Here is a 15,468-nt window from a genome sequence, read left to right on the forward strand (position 1 = left end):
CATTGTTAAAACCATTCTCACCTCACTTACTGTAATGATCTGCTGTCCCATCTCTCCCAATCAGCATCATCCCCCTTACACTCCTTCACTTCCTACATCCCCAGATTGAATACAAGCTCCTCCCTCCTTCAAAAAGAGATTGCACGTTTGTGCTCCAATGTGTTTTAGGCTCCTCCCCCACTGTCAGTTTCATCTCCTTTCAGCTCCTTATTCCTGAGATAGTCTCCTACATCCACACCCTCCTTGACACCAGCAAGCACTGCACTTGTTCTTTATCTCATCCTAAATAGTAACCTCTTTGATAGGGAACATGTCTCATTCTATTTTGTAAAATGCTGCATAAATTGTGTGCTTTACAAAAGTTTGGAAAGCATTCATGATAAACACTGTAAGAGGGAAACTTGGCCTGCTTCAGGAAGGGGAGTTAAAGAGGCTGCCCTCTGTGGCTGCTAGGTTCCTGAGACCGTTCCAGCATAGCATGCTAGCTAATCGCCCTACCTTTAGGGAACAGATTCAAAAAGGTGTGATATTATCTAAGGGAACAGAGACTGTCAGGAGCAGCTGTGTAAATATTGGCTGAAGCTCTATTTAGGAGGTAGCCTTGGACTCTTCTTCCTCTCCAAAGGCCATTGAGCAATCTACATCAAGAGAGTTATATAGTCTGATCTAAAGAACCCTCCACTCCCCTCACCCTCCCGTTTCTTTGATGTGGTACCAGCTTTACCTTTCTGCGTGGTGAAGGAAGAACCTAGCTCTAGCAGAATCTGGCCGGGAGCCTTCAGTATAGCACAGGGAAGGTTACCTAGTATAAGGAGACAAGTAGGGCAGTGTGCCACCTCCACAACCAGAATGTTTTCTCTCTCTTCCCTTAAGTCTTCAATAAAAATAATGGTAAGACAGACAGGAGCCCTCCTTTTGGAGAGGAAGGCGACTGAGATGAAGGTCCTGTCCAGTGATTGGTGCATATGTTTTTGATAGAAGAGCAGCTCTCCCAGTGGTGGCAGACTAAACAGTATTCTTCCATAGGAAATGCTGTTTGATAACTTTTTCAGCCTAAATGTAATGGAATCATTTAGTACAACCACCATCAGCCTTCAGTCACTTTTACACATGGACCATGTGGCTGGCAGGCAAGGGCAGACATCTTAAGCAACACATAATCCTTTTAAAGGAAAATTAAGTTTCTCTAATTCATTTGGCCAGTCCCTGTAGTTATTAGATCTCACTCACTCAGGTAGTATATTTAAAGAGCCTGATTAGATCCTGTTTACACCAGAGATAAAACAACATTAGCTAGAATCATGTTTAATAGTCCTTGCTACAGAAGTCACAGTAGAGACCATGCTTACCCACATTATAAAGAGGTCACTAACAGTATAAACATCTCTAAACCCTGTGTTATACTGAAATCACAGCATACACTGTGCTTCACTAACAGTGTTAATACTACTCCAGTACAAGCTCTTTTAACACAGCTTCAACTATAATACAGGCACTATAAGACATACTGTGTTGTAAGAAGCAGGAGACACACTAGACCTATTCAATTTAAATTGCTTCTATAAATAAAATATGTATTTTTGAGTAGTTTGGTTTTCTCTCATGATCCAGCCATATAAATCCATGATTTGAAGTGATTGTTTTAAAATGGGGGGGAGGGTGGGAAGGAGATGTTGCGAAGAGGATGTCCTTTTATAAAGTTAACCAACCCTTTCATATTTCCCTTACAAACATGAAATAGTGCATAAAAGAGGAAAATGCAGTACTATAGTCAGCTAGTACTAGATCTTAAATGTGATTGTTTAAATGGTACTTTTTATTTAGTACACTAATGTATCTAGCAGGACAAGACATTAGAATTTCAATTTCTAATGAAAACACTGAAGCCTTCAAGAGTGAGAGAAATTCTCCAAACACCACTCAATGCATTTTTCTTTGAGCCTGGCCAGAGAAAATTCACATGAGCTTGTGCTGCTCTAAAAGGTATCCATCTTCCTTGTCATTGCTTCTCTAAGTAAGTAATTCTCATTAAAATTAAAGTTACAGGTGTGTTCAGCCAACTAGAACTGGGCCAAGACGCAATTTATACACCAGCACTATAAATTAAAATAATAAGAATTACAGATGACCAGAAGGGAGATAGTCAGTCAGCTTTAAGCAGCCTATCTCCAACTATATAAAGAAACCTTTAAGGCAGAGTACCTCATTTCCTGAGGAAGATTTAAAACAAAGTTTCTTTGGACTCAGAGTGAGCCAAATGGCTTTCTGCTACACAGATACAGAACAGTGATATCAAAAAGGTAACAAACACAGACAATAAGAACATGAGCCCTCATACAGTCCAAAATCGCTAACTTCCATAGTAATGAAGAATACTTTTAATAAGATTAGAGAGTAGCAGCATTGTGCTGAATTATGTATTGATACAAATGTTCATGTCCCCCACAGATTTCTTTGCTTCCCCACAGAAAAATGACTTCTGCGGGGGGAGTAAAGGGAAGCCCCCAAGAGCAGTCAAGCTCCTCCCCAGCAGGACAGGCAGGTTGACTCAGACACCCGAAGCAGCCAATAGAGACGTAAATCACCACCAGCAGTATGTGAAGGAGTGGGCAGTCGTGTGTGTGTGTGTGTCTCTCTCACCCACACAGTCCCTCTCGCTATTGTGGCACGCTTGGCGTGGAGGGGCAGGGCTTCAGGGCGTGTCTCAGAAGGTAGGCATGGTGCAGGCTGTCCCCTCAGGCAGAGCCAAATGTAGCAGCCTGCCTGCTTAATGAATTGTTCCCATTGTCTTTGTGAATTCCCCCAGGAGTACAACATGGGTGTAAAAATGTTAAGTCTCGTTTACATGGCCAGAATGGTGTAAAGGAGAGTATGGCCTTATAAATGCTTATGGTACTTTAGTCATTAGAACTGGTCTAAATTTTTGGACTGAAAAATGTACCAAAATGTGCTCCATGAACTGTTTGCTAGTGACCTTTCTGTAGATGGTGAGTAGCCAATACAAATTGCGAGTTTGATTCCCCGGCCCTTATTTGCTCTTCAGTTGCCTCTGATGTAACACTGAGCATTTTTTTTATGGCTGCATATATTTGTTGACTAATAACTAGAAATAAAGGGTCAAGCCTAGCTACATTACTATTAGGCAAGGGAGGTTGGAGATTTCCTCCAGTGTTCCCTACGCCCATTCTCCATCCATTGTATTGTAGTTTAAATAAAATTGTCTAAATAATTGAAACCAGTGTGATTGTAGTATGTTATTTTGACAAATATGCAGAATTTTAAAATATTGTGCACAGAATTTAGTTTTTGGTGCAGAATTCCCCCATTAGTAGTGTTTCCCTGAAATAGATCATACATAGAAATGCCATGGATGCTATCACTCGTTAATGAAGTTAAAAATGCATTTTGGAAAAATACTTATATAGCACATGCTAAAAACTTTCGTACTGAGGCTTTTTATATTTTGAACAGAACAAAACATTGATTGTATTTTAATTTCCTATATTGTGTTGTCTATATCAGATTCATTCAAAACTAAAAAGTTTTGAGCACTTCTGACTTTGGATTGGATTTATTGTTAGATTTTTTTCTGATGCTGCCTTGCCAAAACAATAAATGCAATAACTAGTGTTTATGAATGGGCAATTATTTGAAGTTTTACTTGTTTCTACTGTAGCAGGATGGTTACCCGCTTCTGCCCTTTGCAGCTTAAAAAACAGTCCAGGAGGGGGCAGTAGCTGGAGCCAGAAGCCTGGGCTGACGCAGGAGTGGCTGCAGCTGGGGGCCACGCCCCAGACTGAGCAATAAGGCTATATAAGAAGGCCAGGGGAGCCAGAAGCAAAGAGAGTCTTCCTCTGGCTGTAGAGGGAGAAGGGCCTGGCTGCTGGGAACTAGACAAGGTACCTAGCATACAGCAGGGCTGAGGAAAGGCAGCGGAGCTGGGGAGCTCCTGCCTGGAAAGCCCCAGGCTGCAGCCTAGGATTAGGCCAAGAGGTACTGGGGTTGCAGGGTGCAACCCAGGGGTAGGCCAAGGCAGCAGGTCCAAACTCCTTTGCTGATGATGAGTGGCTGATACTGCAGTCTGCCCCAGGGCGTGGGGCTAGACAATGACTGGCAGTAGCCAATACTGAAGCAAAGTGGGGATAGAGGGTGGGGGGTTCCCAGGGAGGGGAATCTCTAAGGAAAAGGGGTTGCTGCCAGGGGGCAGAACCCCATGTAAAAGGGCACGAGGTCTAGGGAGTAACACGGAGGCCAGCTGGGACAGGTGGATTACTGGCCTGCAGAGGGTGCTCCAAGCTGGAATACTGAGCTAATTCCCGAAGTGACCAGCAGGAGGCGCTGCGGGGGTGAGGCCGCCTGGTTACATCTACAAATCAGGTGTGTAGGTATGTGGAGGAACACAATCTTTCCCTGTTGCCCTGGCTTAGGCCCAGCATTTTTTCCGCTTAAGGCAAGATTACCTCGGCAATCCAAGAATCACAAATTTCAAGAAAAAATAAATTGTTAGTGAACTGATGCCATGAACCACCTCTCCTCATTTCCAAATTTGAGAATTACCTACCCTCCCATTTGTGATCAAAATCATCTCTGTGGCACCTGTATAAATTATTTATATGGAAAGGTAATAGTACAGGAGTGGCCAATCTTATTGACCCTCAGCCACATAAAATAATCTTCAGAAGTTTGAGAGTCGCAAGAACGGACAACCTGCCCCATGGGCTGGCACCTGCCAGGGTGTGGGGCTTCTGCCACAATGCACCCCCACGAGGCTAAAGCTGTTACACTCCTTTCCCCTCCCCCGCCCCGGCAGGGCAGAGGCCCCATGTCTGGTGTCCCTCCCTCCCCCGGTCTGGTAGGGGAAGAATGGGAAGGTGCGAGCAGGGCTCCACAAGGCGCACTTTAACTGTGAAAAAGCCACATGCAGCTCACGAGCCACAGTTTGGACACACCTATAATAGTACAGAGCTGTGTAATTTGATTTGGCACATGGATACAAGGGAGGGAGCTAGTACCACATGATCAACCAGTTCCAGCAAATGCTTGTCAGTTCACTGGACTGGCAAAAATATCCCACGTTGTAGTGTACGTCAGGAGGCCCTTTCTCCATGTCCCATATCATTAAAGGGTAGAATGATGGAATTTTGAAACGCCCGTTTCTATGTGCAGTATCTTGTATTTTCCCAGGCCGGAGTAAGTGCTGTTAGTGGTGACTGTCAAAACATGACGAAGTGTTTGTACTTATGGCAGAAGGAGGAAAGACCTTTTGTGGATATGAAAAATATTTCCCAGTCACAATAACTGTGACTATCTCAATCCCATTTTCACGTGATTAATAGAGAACAAATAATAAAGACAACAGCTTTCTTAAAAGTTAACTTATATTCAAAATATCTTTGTATAAACAACTAATACTACAGAGTAGTATCTTAATACAAAACAGTTCAATATTAACTGTTCTTTAAACTGTTAAACTTTATTATAAATTAAAATTTCTTTACAAAAAAATTGCACATAATTGACCACTCTTATTTCTGATGCACTGGCATTTGCAATAGTTTCTTTAATCTTCAAGTTTAATAGTCTCTGCCATGAGTCCAGAATGCAGAAAGGGCAGTAAACAACCCTTTTAGAGCCTTCAAGTGCAAGAAGCATACTTGTGGCCCTGGCAGTTACGCTTTCCTTAAGAGCGGCTGCTTTTGTTTTAAATCCTGTAATGAAAAAAATCTCAAAGGTTTAAAAAAGGAAAAAGCCAAAGTGGACTGCTTGCTTTTTACTGTAAACACAGTCCAGTACTTAACCCCAAACACAGATCTCTCAGGCATCAGCGAGAGTGTCAAGTGAATCAGGAACAGCACAAGATAAAGAAAAAGGAAAATAAAAGGAAAACATAAAAAAAAATGTCTGTCATTTTGATTAACTATACTTACGTACATGATGTTATGAGATTCTGGCAGAGCCCAGAAGCTGGCCAAGCAGGGAGTTCAATTATCCAGAGAGAGGAGGGTCATGTTAATTGTTTCCAGGTTCAAGGAAAGCAGATTGGAGACTTGATATGCTCAGCAATGCTCATCTGCCTGACACAGAGCTCAGGCATGGATCAGCCTGAAGAATCATTCAAATGATTTTGGCATTTAATTGGACTTAGGACTGACTGCACCCAGCGTTCAGTGATTCTTGCTTTCTGTTCTGTAAGTGTTTAAATTTAAAAGCTCATCTAGGCTGACTCCAACCTCTTGGCACTTGGAAACTAGTTTTCTCAGGTTATCAGTTTTACCTCCTCCTGATGCTTCAAACAAGAGTTGCTGTAAGAGATGGGGAAGCAGATATAAGATTTAGCCAGAGCTTGAGCATCACCACATCTATGGATATGGGATATGCAGAAAATGTATATGAAACCTCAAAGTGAAACATAAGGAGAAAACATTACATCTTTCCACAGTGTTGCACATAGAGGTAACTTCTGAAAGGCTCTCTGATATAAATGATGGACCTGTAAAATAAAAACAAATACCAAAATAATGCTACTCAATGTATTCAGAAAATAATACAAACATTTAAAGCACATAGAACTGTCTCAATAAGATTTCTGCATACAATCTCATAAGAAAATGTAGGCTGCAAACTCAAGCAGTCAAAAGTTAGGAAATGCCAGATTTAAGCCTGCCTGTGCTTTAATTCTGACCCTTGAGTGTGCATTAGTATGATTAATTACATGATTAAATGCTATTTTTTCCATAAAACCCCTGCCTGTCATTTCACGGGAGGCATGATGCTCAGGGAATGAAGCAGATGTTCAATATTTTTTTCTCCTCATCATTCAATGTGTGGCCCCGTGTCTTGCTTACTACATACCCTCCAAATCCAGCACTGCATTAACTGCCTCATGGGCTTTTGTGTATGGCATTCATCATAATATTATTTCGGTCTCAAACATGAATGCATTCACTTTCACAACTCCCCTGTGACAAAGATTATTATTATTCCCATTTTATAGGTAGGAAACGGAGGAACAGGGAGATTAAGGCAAAGTTTATGGAAGTTCCCACCAATTTGGGGTGTCTGAGTGACTGAGCCTCAGACTGAAACACCTAATCCATTTCTTGAGATTATGTTGCACTTTCAGAGTAGGCTATGTTCAAATCACTGTACAGACATTAATCCTCAGAACAACCCTGGGAGGCAGATGGATAAGCATTATTCCCATTTCATGGGTAGGGATTCTTTGTGTGTCTAACTGCCATGCCAGAGGAAATCAGTGTCAGAACCAGACTCAGAATTCAGTACCTCCCAATTCCCAACCCTCCGCTCATTCCTCTAGTCTAGACTATCTTGTTTTACCGCCAGAGGTACTGAGCATTCACAGGTCTCAATGACTTCAGTTGCAATTACAAGTACTCAGCATTTCTGAAATTCAGGAGCCAGATGTCTGTCTTAAGCCAAGCACCCAGAAAGCAACAAATTAGTGGTCTATGTGACGTTGGGCAAATCAGAAATTTGTTGCAGAAGCAAAAGGTAGGACAAAGCATTCAACTAGGTGGCATTCAACTGTCTTAACTCCAAGCTATCCTTTCTCTTCCTGCAGAAACCTGCCTCCTTTCCTACATATTTTTTAAGTTCTAGTGTGAATAAGTCCTACTGTCTTATTTCACTGTGCAACCTTGATTCACGCCCTGAGAACTGTCCATCTTGTAAACTGAATGAGACAGGGTCCTGTGGAACAAAGATAGGCTGTGACCATGTCATTAAGACTGCATCATAATGCGTGCAAGGTGGCAGGAATTAAAGTTGCCTGAGCAACCCTAAAAGTTTGGAAAAACCAGAATTAAGTGCTTGACTTTACAGCGTAAATGACTATTTAACATAGGCTTTTCCTATATAATTCCCAGTATTTTTTTTTAAAAGAGGCAAAACCAAATTCTATTATGTGCAATTAACAATCCCTATGCCATACAATCCCTATGCCTATGCTGAACCCCTCAACCCTTGGCAAGGCTGCACAAACTCAACTTAATGAAAGAAATACCAACATGATAGCTGGAAGTAGGAAACTGCTTTTATCCTCAGAGGACAAGCTCAGGATTATGACATAAGAGAATGAAACCTTGGGTTTACATATGCAGAAGCAGTTCCGTTTTACAGACAGCATACCCAAGGAGAAATATTTGTCTTTCAGAAAGAGTACTAATCTTGTTAAGCGGCTGCGACTCAGTCTGCAGTATTAGAGATCTGAGTTCTATTCCCAGTTTGTGTAACCTGTGAGGCCTTGCTCAATAAAAAAAGTTCTGAAAAGTACAAAATTAGCACCAGTTAGAAGAAACATAAGTCTAGAACTCATGGCTTCCTGGTCCTCCAACACAGTGCATCTTTCCATGGCCAAACAGTGTTTTGCTGGGGGCAACAGCAACTAGAGCAGGATCAGTTCTGTCTGTGTCCCATCTGGAAGTTCCATTCTCTTTGAGAGCTGCTATAATGAGATGCTGGGGAGGGTGCATGAGCAGTACTATTAAAAAGTATTTTTGGCCAACCATATAGCAAGCCTACAAAAGTTGATGGCATTTCTCAGTATGTTTGGATGTAATGTGATAATTTTTTGATCAGATGTGGCATTACATCCACAGGGGATACTGAAAAAATCAAAAAAATGGGGAAGTGCAGGGGGACCGCAGACCTCCTGGCCTTTAGTTAGCAGACCCAGAAACTTTAACCAGATCTATATGGGTATGTCTACACTGCAATTAGATACCTATAGCTAGCCCGTGCCAGCTGACTCTGGCTTGCAGGGCTCAGGTTAAGGAGCTGTTTTATTACAGTGTAGACATTTGGGCTCGCTCTCGAACCCCTCCATCTTCCAGAGTCCTCGAGCCCAGGCTCCATCCCAAATCTGAACATCTACATTGCAATTAAACAGCCCCTTAGCCCAAGCCCGTCAGCAGGCATTAGCTAGCTGTGGGTTTTTAATTACAGTGTAGATATACCCTAACTGTCTACAGACCAAAGAACCAGTTGATGGCATAACAATACACACTCATCCCAAGAGTATAATATGTTGACAAAATGAACTGCCAAAAAGATTCCTTGTATTTGAAGTATCTGTTTCTAGTTTATGCCCAGAACATTTCAACTACCCCAAAATCTTAATTTATAAAATGAACTATGCTCTGGGTGCAGCCAGGTACACTGATAGTTTCACAGAATTTTCTTTGTTAAAATGATCAGTGGCAATGCTGACTTACCTCTCTCTGTCCCTTTAGAAAGCACTCAGCAGCAATGGCTCTGAGAAAAAGAAACACACAAAAATAATTTATCCATGCATGGAATTAAATGCCATTATTGGCAGAATATTGATTGTGGGATGGGATTACAAATGCCCTGAAAGTAACAGACTAACTTCCAATGATGATAATCTATAGTGAAAAGGAAGGGGAAAAAAAAAAAAAAAAGAAAAAAAAAGAGTAGCCATTTTTTAAAACAACCTTACATGAGCAAGACATTTCAGTGGTTCCCCATTATGAACAAACACTGAAGAAAATGATCAGTTGAGCATCACTGGATAATGGAGATTATTGCTATTGTGATATATAAAAGGGAGGGTAGAGAGGAGGAGGAGACAGAAGTCAATGTATTAATTAAAATACATTTTCTATATTTATCCAACAATAATTGCCTATATATTTTTTCTACATGGAAACTAAATGACTCATTTTACATTCAAACTGTCAGTACCTTGGCTTGTCTCAACCAAATGTTGGAATTCTAAAAATAATGAAAAAAAGCCTTCCAGTATAAATCCAATTTGAAGGACATTTCAAATTTACCTTTGTGATGCAAACCTTATAAACAAAAGTAATATCTATGAAAACAGGTTTATGATTGTTGCATTACATTTTCCAGATGGCCAGGCATGTTGGGATATTATATGTAAACATCTTGGCTTGCAGTTTCAGTATCTGAACATTGTTCTCTTCCCAAAGTTGTTGAAGCAGCCTGTAAAGGACATTCAAGGGAGATAAGTACAGCTCTGATCATAAGGAATAAAAAAATATATTAAGATATAACCACGTTGATCTAAGGTATGATGCACTTATGTGCATCGTGACGCCACCAATTTTTAGGTCAGCTGAAAAAAAAAAGTTACTGGAGGCAAACGTTAGGGAATCACAACAAAGTGTGTGGTCAGAGGATACATAAAGCATGCTCTTGGTGCACTATGAGGTCAGAGGTCAAAATTCTAGTCTTCAGCATGTGTAAGGTGGGTATACATCTCCAAGAAGAGTGGTATGCTAAAGAGCTCCAAATGGCGCTACACAGTTTTATATGTTCACATGTCTAGGAACTAACAGCATGAAATCAGATCTCTCTATATCCAGTCTGTAAATACAGACATTCTTAGCAGAGGACACAAGTTCTACATAGGGAGCAAACATTTCTAGCAAGTGCAACCCAGCAGCACCATTATAAACAGGTTTTGATGAGGAATTTATTTCTTGGCTGAAAAGAATATAAATAAATACAGCCATTCAATCTTGTGTTTTTTTTTTTTTTTTTTTAAATTAGAAGATTTCAGGCCACTGATCCATAACAATGAAAAGGGAGATCTCTGGGATTTCTCAGTCTATAAAATAAGAAGCTGACCATTTGAGCTACAGACGAACATGACAAATAATAATGTCTTCTTTAGAGCTATGCCCAGTCTGAGTAAATATGCATTTTGAAACATTTTATAAATATGAATCATTCCCATCTGTTGCATCAACTGAAAATTCTTATAAACAGTAAAGAAGAAATTAAAGACAAATTCTTTAATTATTTAATTTTTTTTTTTTTTTTTTTTTTTTAAATCTGAACAAAATTTTAAGTTAAGGTTCAAACTAGCCCTAGCGCACTAACATACACCTCTACCCTGATATAATGTAGTCCTCGGGAGCCAAAAAATCTCTCTGCCTTATAGGTGAGACCGCGTTATATCGGGTTTGGTCTGGACTGGACCGGCTTCCTCGGCAACGATTTAAAGGGCCCGGGGCTCCAGCCGCTGCGGGGAGCCCCGGTCCCTTTAAATCACCACCGGAGCTCTAGCAGCGAGGCTCAGTCGTGTTTTAAAGGGCCCAGGGCTCCACACGAATTCAGATATAATGCAGTAAAGCGGTGGGGCTCAGGTGGCACTTTAAAGGGCCTGGGGCTTCCCGCTGCTTTACCGCATTCTATCGGGGTAGAGATGTATCTACATATTCTTTGTCCTCTGTTGAACATTTTGAACAAACAGTGACTGTATGTCTTAAAAATTTTTAACTCTTCCTTAGTGTTTCTCTACTCACCCCAAATCAAGAGAGTCTGGAGCTTCTATCCTTTTGACCACACACCCCAGATAGCACTATGAAAGTTACCAATAATTCTTGCAAGTCACTTTTTAGCCCTTCTGTACATGCAACAGAATTCTGTCGGGCATTGGGAAACAACTGGTAAGATGCCAAAATGCCAGGGTGTTCTTCGGTAGGATGCAGCAAAGGAGTACTGGCAGTTTATTAACTTGTTCCTTTTTCAAACTCCTACATTCACTGGTCACCACAACACTTGTCTTTATTCTTTCTCTTCTATTGTATTAAAAGGATGTTCATACTAAGGATTTATTTTAGAGAAGTTTTACTTGTATTCTGGCCGATACATGGATATAGTGAACATGAACCTCTGCTTTTGCTAGACTTTTATACAAAGAACTTTTTCCAAGTTTTGGGTTTGTTTTTTTTTGTTTTTTAAATACATTGAATTCCCAACTGCAACCATATGAACTAGTCTTAAGAGATATAGAACTGGCTAGCAATATACACCCTTAAGTTTATTTTCCTACCTTAGTGCAAGTCCAGGATTGGTAGGCATAGAAGAGCAAAACCGTTCCAAGGTTTTGGAATGTTGAGACTTTGGAACACAGCTCAAATAAAAGAAAATTACCTGTAAAATTTGAAGATAAAAGTGAATCCAATTTAAAAGAGTATGAATTCTAGTTGCCTGTAATTTTGATAAGAAATATAATTATTGGAACTGTTTGAGAGTTACAATTACTATATTTTGCCTAGAAGTTTAAAAATTAAGCTGAACAAAATTTCAAGTCCATTAGAGTAAAGCTTCGCCCAGCCTCCAGAAAGAAATTTGGTCCTCAGATTAGCAAAGTCACAATTAGTATTGTAAAAACTTAATAAAACTCAAATAGCTGATGCTCAAGTTGAGGATTCTTTCAGCTTTAACTTCATGGGTATAATTTTCAAAAGCAGCTACATTACTCTGGCACTTTTTAAATTTTTACCATATGTACATAACACTAACTGGGAAGAGGATAAAAACACATCCATCCAGAAGGATTTCCATTCAAATTTAGCATCTTCTGTCATAACTGTATAAATACAAGTTTTGAACAATTTTCTCAATGTCCTTCACAGCAACAGCACAGGGTGCTCTACAACTAAACACTAAGGCCATATACTTAGGTGGTGTAATTAGTCATAGTCCTGTTGAAGTCAGTGAACTATACCAATTTACATTAGCCAAGCAAACACATGAAATCTCTTACTGCACTGGGAAGGAGATGGCATAGAATTGCTTAATTACTAGATAGTAAGTAATACATTAGTATATAGTGTTATTCAGCCAAAAATTCCTTATACTTTCACTCCATAGACATGCATGCCCTAATGCAGTACACCAGGGGTGGCCAACCTGTGACTCTGGAGCCACATGAGGCTCTTCAGAAGTTAATATGCGGCTCCTTGTATAGGCACTGACTCCACGGCTGGAGCTACAGGCGCCAACTTTCCAATGTGCCAGGGGGTTCTCACTGCTCAACCCCTGGCTCTGCCAGAGGCCCTGCACCCACTCCACCCCTTCCTGACCCCTCCCCTGCCATGCCTTCGCTCCTCCCCTCCGGGCCTCCTGCATGCCACAAAACAGCTGATCAGGAGGTGTAGGGAGGGAGGGGAAGCGCTGATTGGCGGGGCTGCCAGTGGGGAGGGAGGTGCTGGGAGCAGGGGCGGGAGGGGGGGGGGGGAGAAGGGGAAAGAGAAAAGAGAGTGCTGATGGGGGGCTGCTGACGTATTACTGTGGCTCTTTGGCTCCTCCTCAGGCTCAGGTTGGCCACCCCTGCAGTACACCATCAAATCACTTGTTCTGTCCTGAAACAGTTCTGAAGGAAGCATTTCAGATAGTTACTTAGGCAGAATTGCCCTCTGAGTGCTCCTGGTTCTTCTATCTTGCTGATCAATCCTTAAGCATATTTCAGGGACTCTTACTCTCTCCTTTTTTGTTGCCATCCCTTGAGATTTTGCACTGGCTCCTCCTCTTATACTTGGACCTTATCCACTCCCATAAATTTTAGCTACCACCTCTACGTAGATAATTCCCAAAACTACCTCTTCACACTCATTTATCTCCAACAATCTCTCAGACATCCCATCTTGGATGTCTTGTTGACACTCCACACACCCTCCAAAATGGTCTATACCTCCTAATTTTGCTGAACCACCCCCTTAAAAAAAGTCCCAACGCCAGTACCTTTCCCATCTCCCACTATCACAGCAAACCTCTTTGTAGCCTTTTTCCACTGTACACCATAAAGTCTCTCCTTCCTCTCATGACCAAAACAAAAAAAAAACCCTTTTCCTCTCTGCAAACACACATATCCACTCCAATCACATTTGCCTTAACTACTATAACTTTCTCTTTAGTCTTAGCCTCTTCTCATCTCCCCAATTTATTTAAAAGTTTCTTTGCTGATGTGATATTGCTGTCTTGCTGGTGTAGAGCAACTTCTTCCTTAAATCTCTTCACTTTTTGTGTCTCACTGCATTTAATTCCAGCTCAGCCTCACCTTTAAGAACGCATATAATCTTGTTACCAACAATATTCTGTTCTAATTTCTTCCTTTTCCTACTACTCTTCCAAACATTTTTTCCCATTTATCTTTATGCCTTCTATGCTCAGAACAGTCTCCCTTGTTCACTGCTTATTCAGTGTCCTCCCTAAATTCATATTTTTAATGAAACTGGGAAATGCTATGAGAAAATATAAGCTTGGGGTGCTCTAATGCAATAAGTTATTTCAGAACATTTACTAACAAGTTATTAGCAATACACATTTAACATACAATTGGTTACTGAAAATTCTTACCCTATTATGAAACTCATAATTGGTCCAGTAATCAGCAGTGCTAAAAGGAATAGGGTATCGGGTGGGGACTGTAACTAGACATCTGTTCACTAGATCAGTAAAAAGCTTGAATTCTTGAACTTTATTGTTGGATCCAACAACTTTGCTATTGAGAAAAACAAGGTAACTGCAAAAAAAAACAAAACAAAAGAAAACCAAATTGACACTTCCAAAGGCCTTAGTTTTATAACTGTGAAATTTGGTAGCTTTCCCCCCTTCATTTAAACTTACTCCATCCAAATGTTCTGCACCGTTTCCTGATGCATCACTGCTCCTAGAGCTGCTTCATAAGCATCCAATGCTTCACCAACACTTGCATGAAGAGACTGGCATAAACTGTTTGTTTTAAAAGTTAAAAAACAACATTATGCCTTAGTGGGTTTGCTCTTACCTTGTATATTAAATAAAAGAAGATAAGGACAATGCAGAGTTAATGATTTCACTTCTGCCCTTGTGAAATGTTAAATGCTGCTAAAATAAGCCCAATTTCAATTTTATCAGTCATAATTTACAAAATGACTAATTTTACAGCAGTTAATGAGTAAACTAAATAGGTATTTATAATGCATTTAAATAAAGATTAAAAGTTTCTCTTACCTGTACATTTCTACTCTTGAAAAGTACCTTTCTTTCTGACAATCCTTACACAAGAGTGTTCTCTGACTGCTGCAGACTGGAGACAGGTGACCAGAGCTTCCCTCTGGAAAGCTCCAGAAAAATAAAATTCCAAAAGCCATAATTAAATGTACACTTGAGAATATCTGACTATGATTGCTAGTTAAACACTAAAGGTTCAGAAACAAAACTGACAGGAAAATGGTAAACTGCAAATATATTGACACCCTCCCCCAAGAAGAGCAAGGAAAAAAAAGAAGACAAACAATGGCTCAACAAATATTTAATGTTGTTTTTCTGCTCCCGGAAGAAAAGGAGGATTAGACTGATGGACAGAAATTTTCCAAGAATAGAAATTAACAGATGAGACATTTCTGCCAGATACTCATCCACCAATCTATACTTAAGGGTTTAGCTAGGAGCTTCCAAAGGAGAAGTCTTTGGCTACATAGGTTATAAGAAAAAAATGCATCCAGACTCTGAATGAATAAATAAATAAATAAATGTATAGAAATGAAATATAGCTAGATAGCTAAATGAGCCCTCTGCCACTGCATGGAGACTGCTGATGTCAAAGGCAGCACAGTGGATAACCAAAGGCTCTGTGTATAGTACTTGGAGAAGGTGTGAACAAATGCCCAACCAAGTCATTAGTCACAAAAG

At 40.4% G+C, this 15,468-nt stretch overlaps 1 protein-coding gene across 2 annotated transcripts in view; it reads right to left on the bottom strand.

The window, feature by feature from the left end:
• Window positions 1-5,360: 5,360 nt before the first annotated feature.
• The window catches only part of ZFC3H1 (zinc finger C3H1-type containing), a 60,813-nt gene continuing 50,705 nt past the window's right edge, over window positions 5,361-15,468 (bottom strand). For both annotated transcript variants that reach the window (XM_050934109.1, XM_050934104.1), the window contains exons 29-35: window positions 14,422-14,526; window positions 14,152-14,317; window positions 11,843-11,943; window positions 9,883-9,984; window positions 9,234-9,273; window positions 6,428-6,490; window positions 5,361-6,302 (exon numbers count right to left, since the gene is read on the bottom strand). In XM_050934109.1, coding sequence (XP_050790066.1) covers window positions 6,165-6,302; window positions 6,428-6,490; window positions 9,234-9,273; window positions 9,883-9,984; window positions 11,843-11,943; window positions 14,152-14,317; window positions 14,422-14,526 — 715 coding nt within the window. In that variant the 3' untranslated portion in view covers window positions 5,361-6,164. The remainder of the gene's footprint in view (window positions 6,303-6,427; window positions 6,491-9,233; window positions 9,274-9,882; window positions 9,985-11,842; window positions 11,944-14,151; window positions 14,318-14,421; window positions 14,527-15,468) is intronic.

This window comes from Gopherus flavomarginatus, chromosome 1 (assembly GCF_025201925.1).
Source record: "Gopherus flavomarginatus isolate rGopFla2 chromosome 1, rGopFla2.mat.asm, whole genome shotgun sequence".
Taxonomy (NCBI): domain Eukaryota; kingdom Metazoa; phylum Chordata; order Testudines; family Testudinidae; genus Gopherus; species Gopherus flavomarginatus.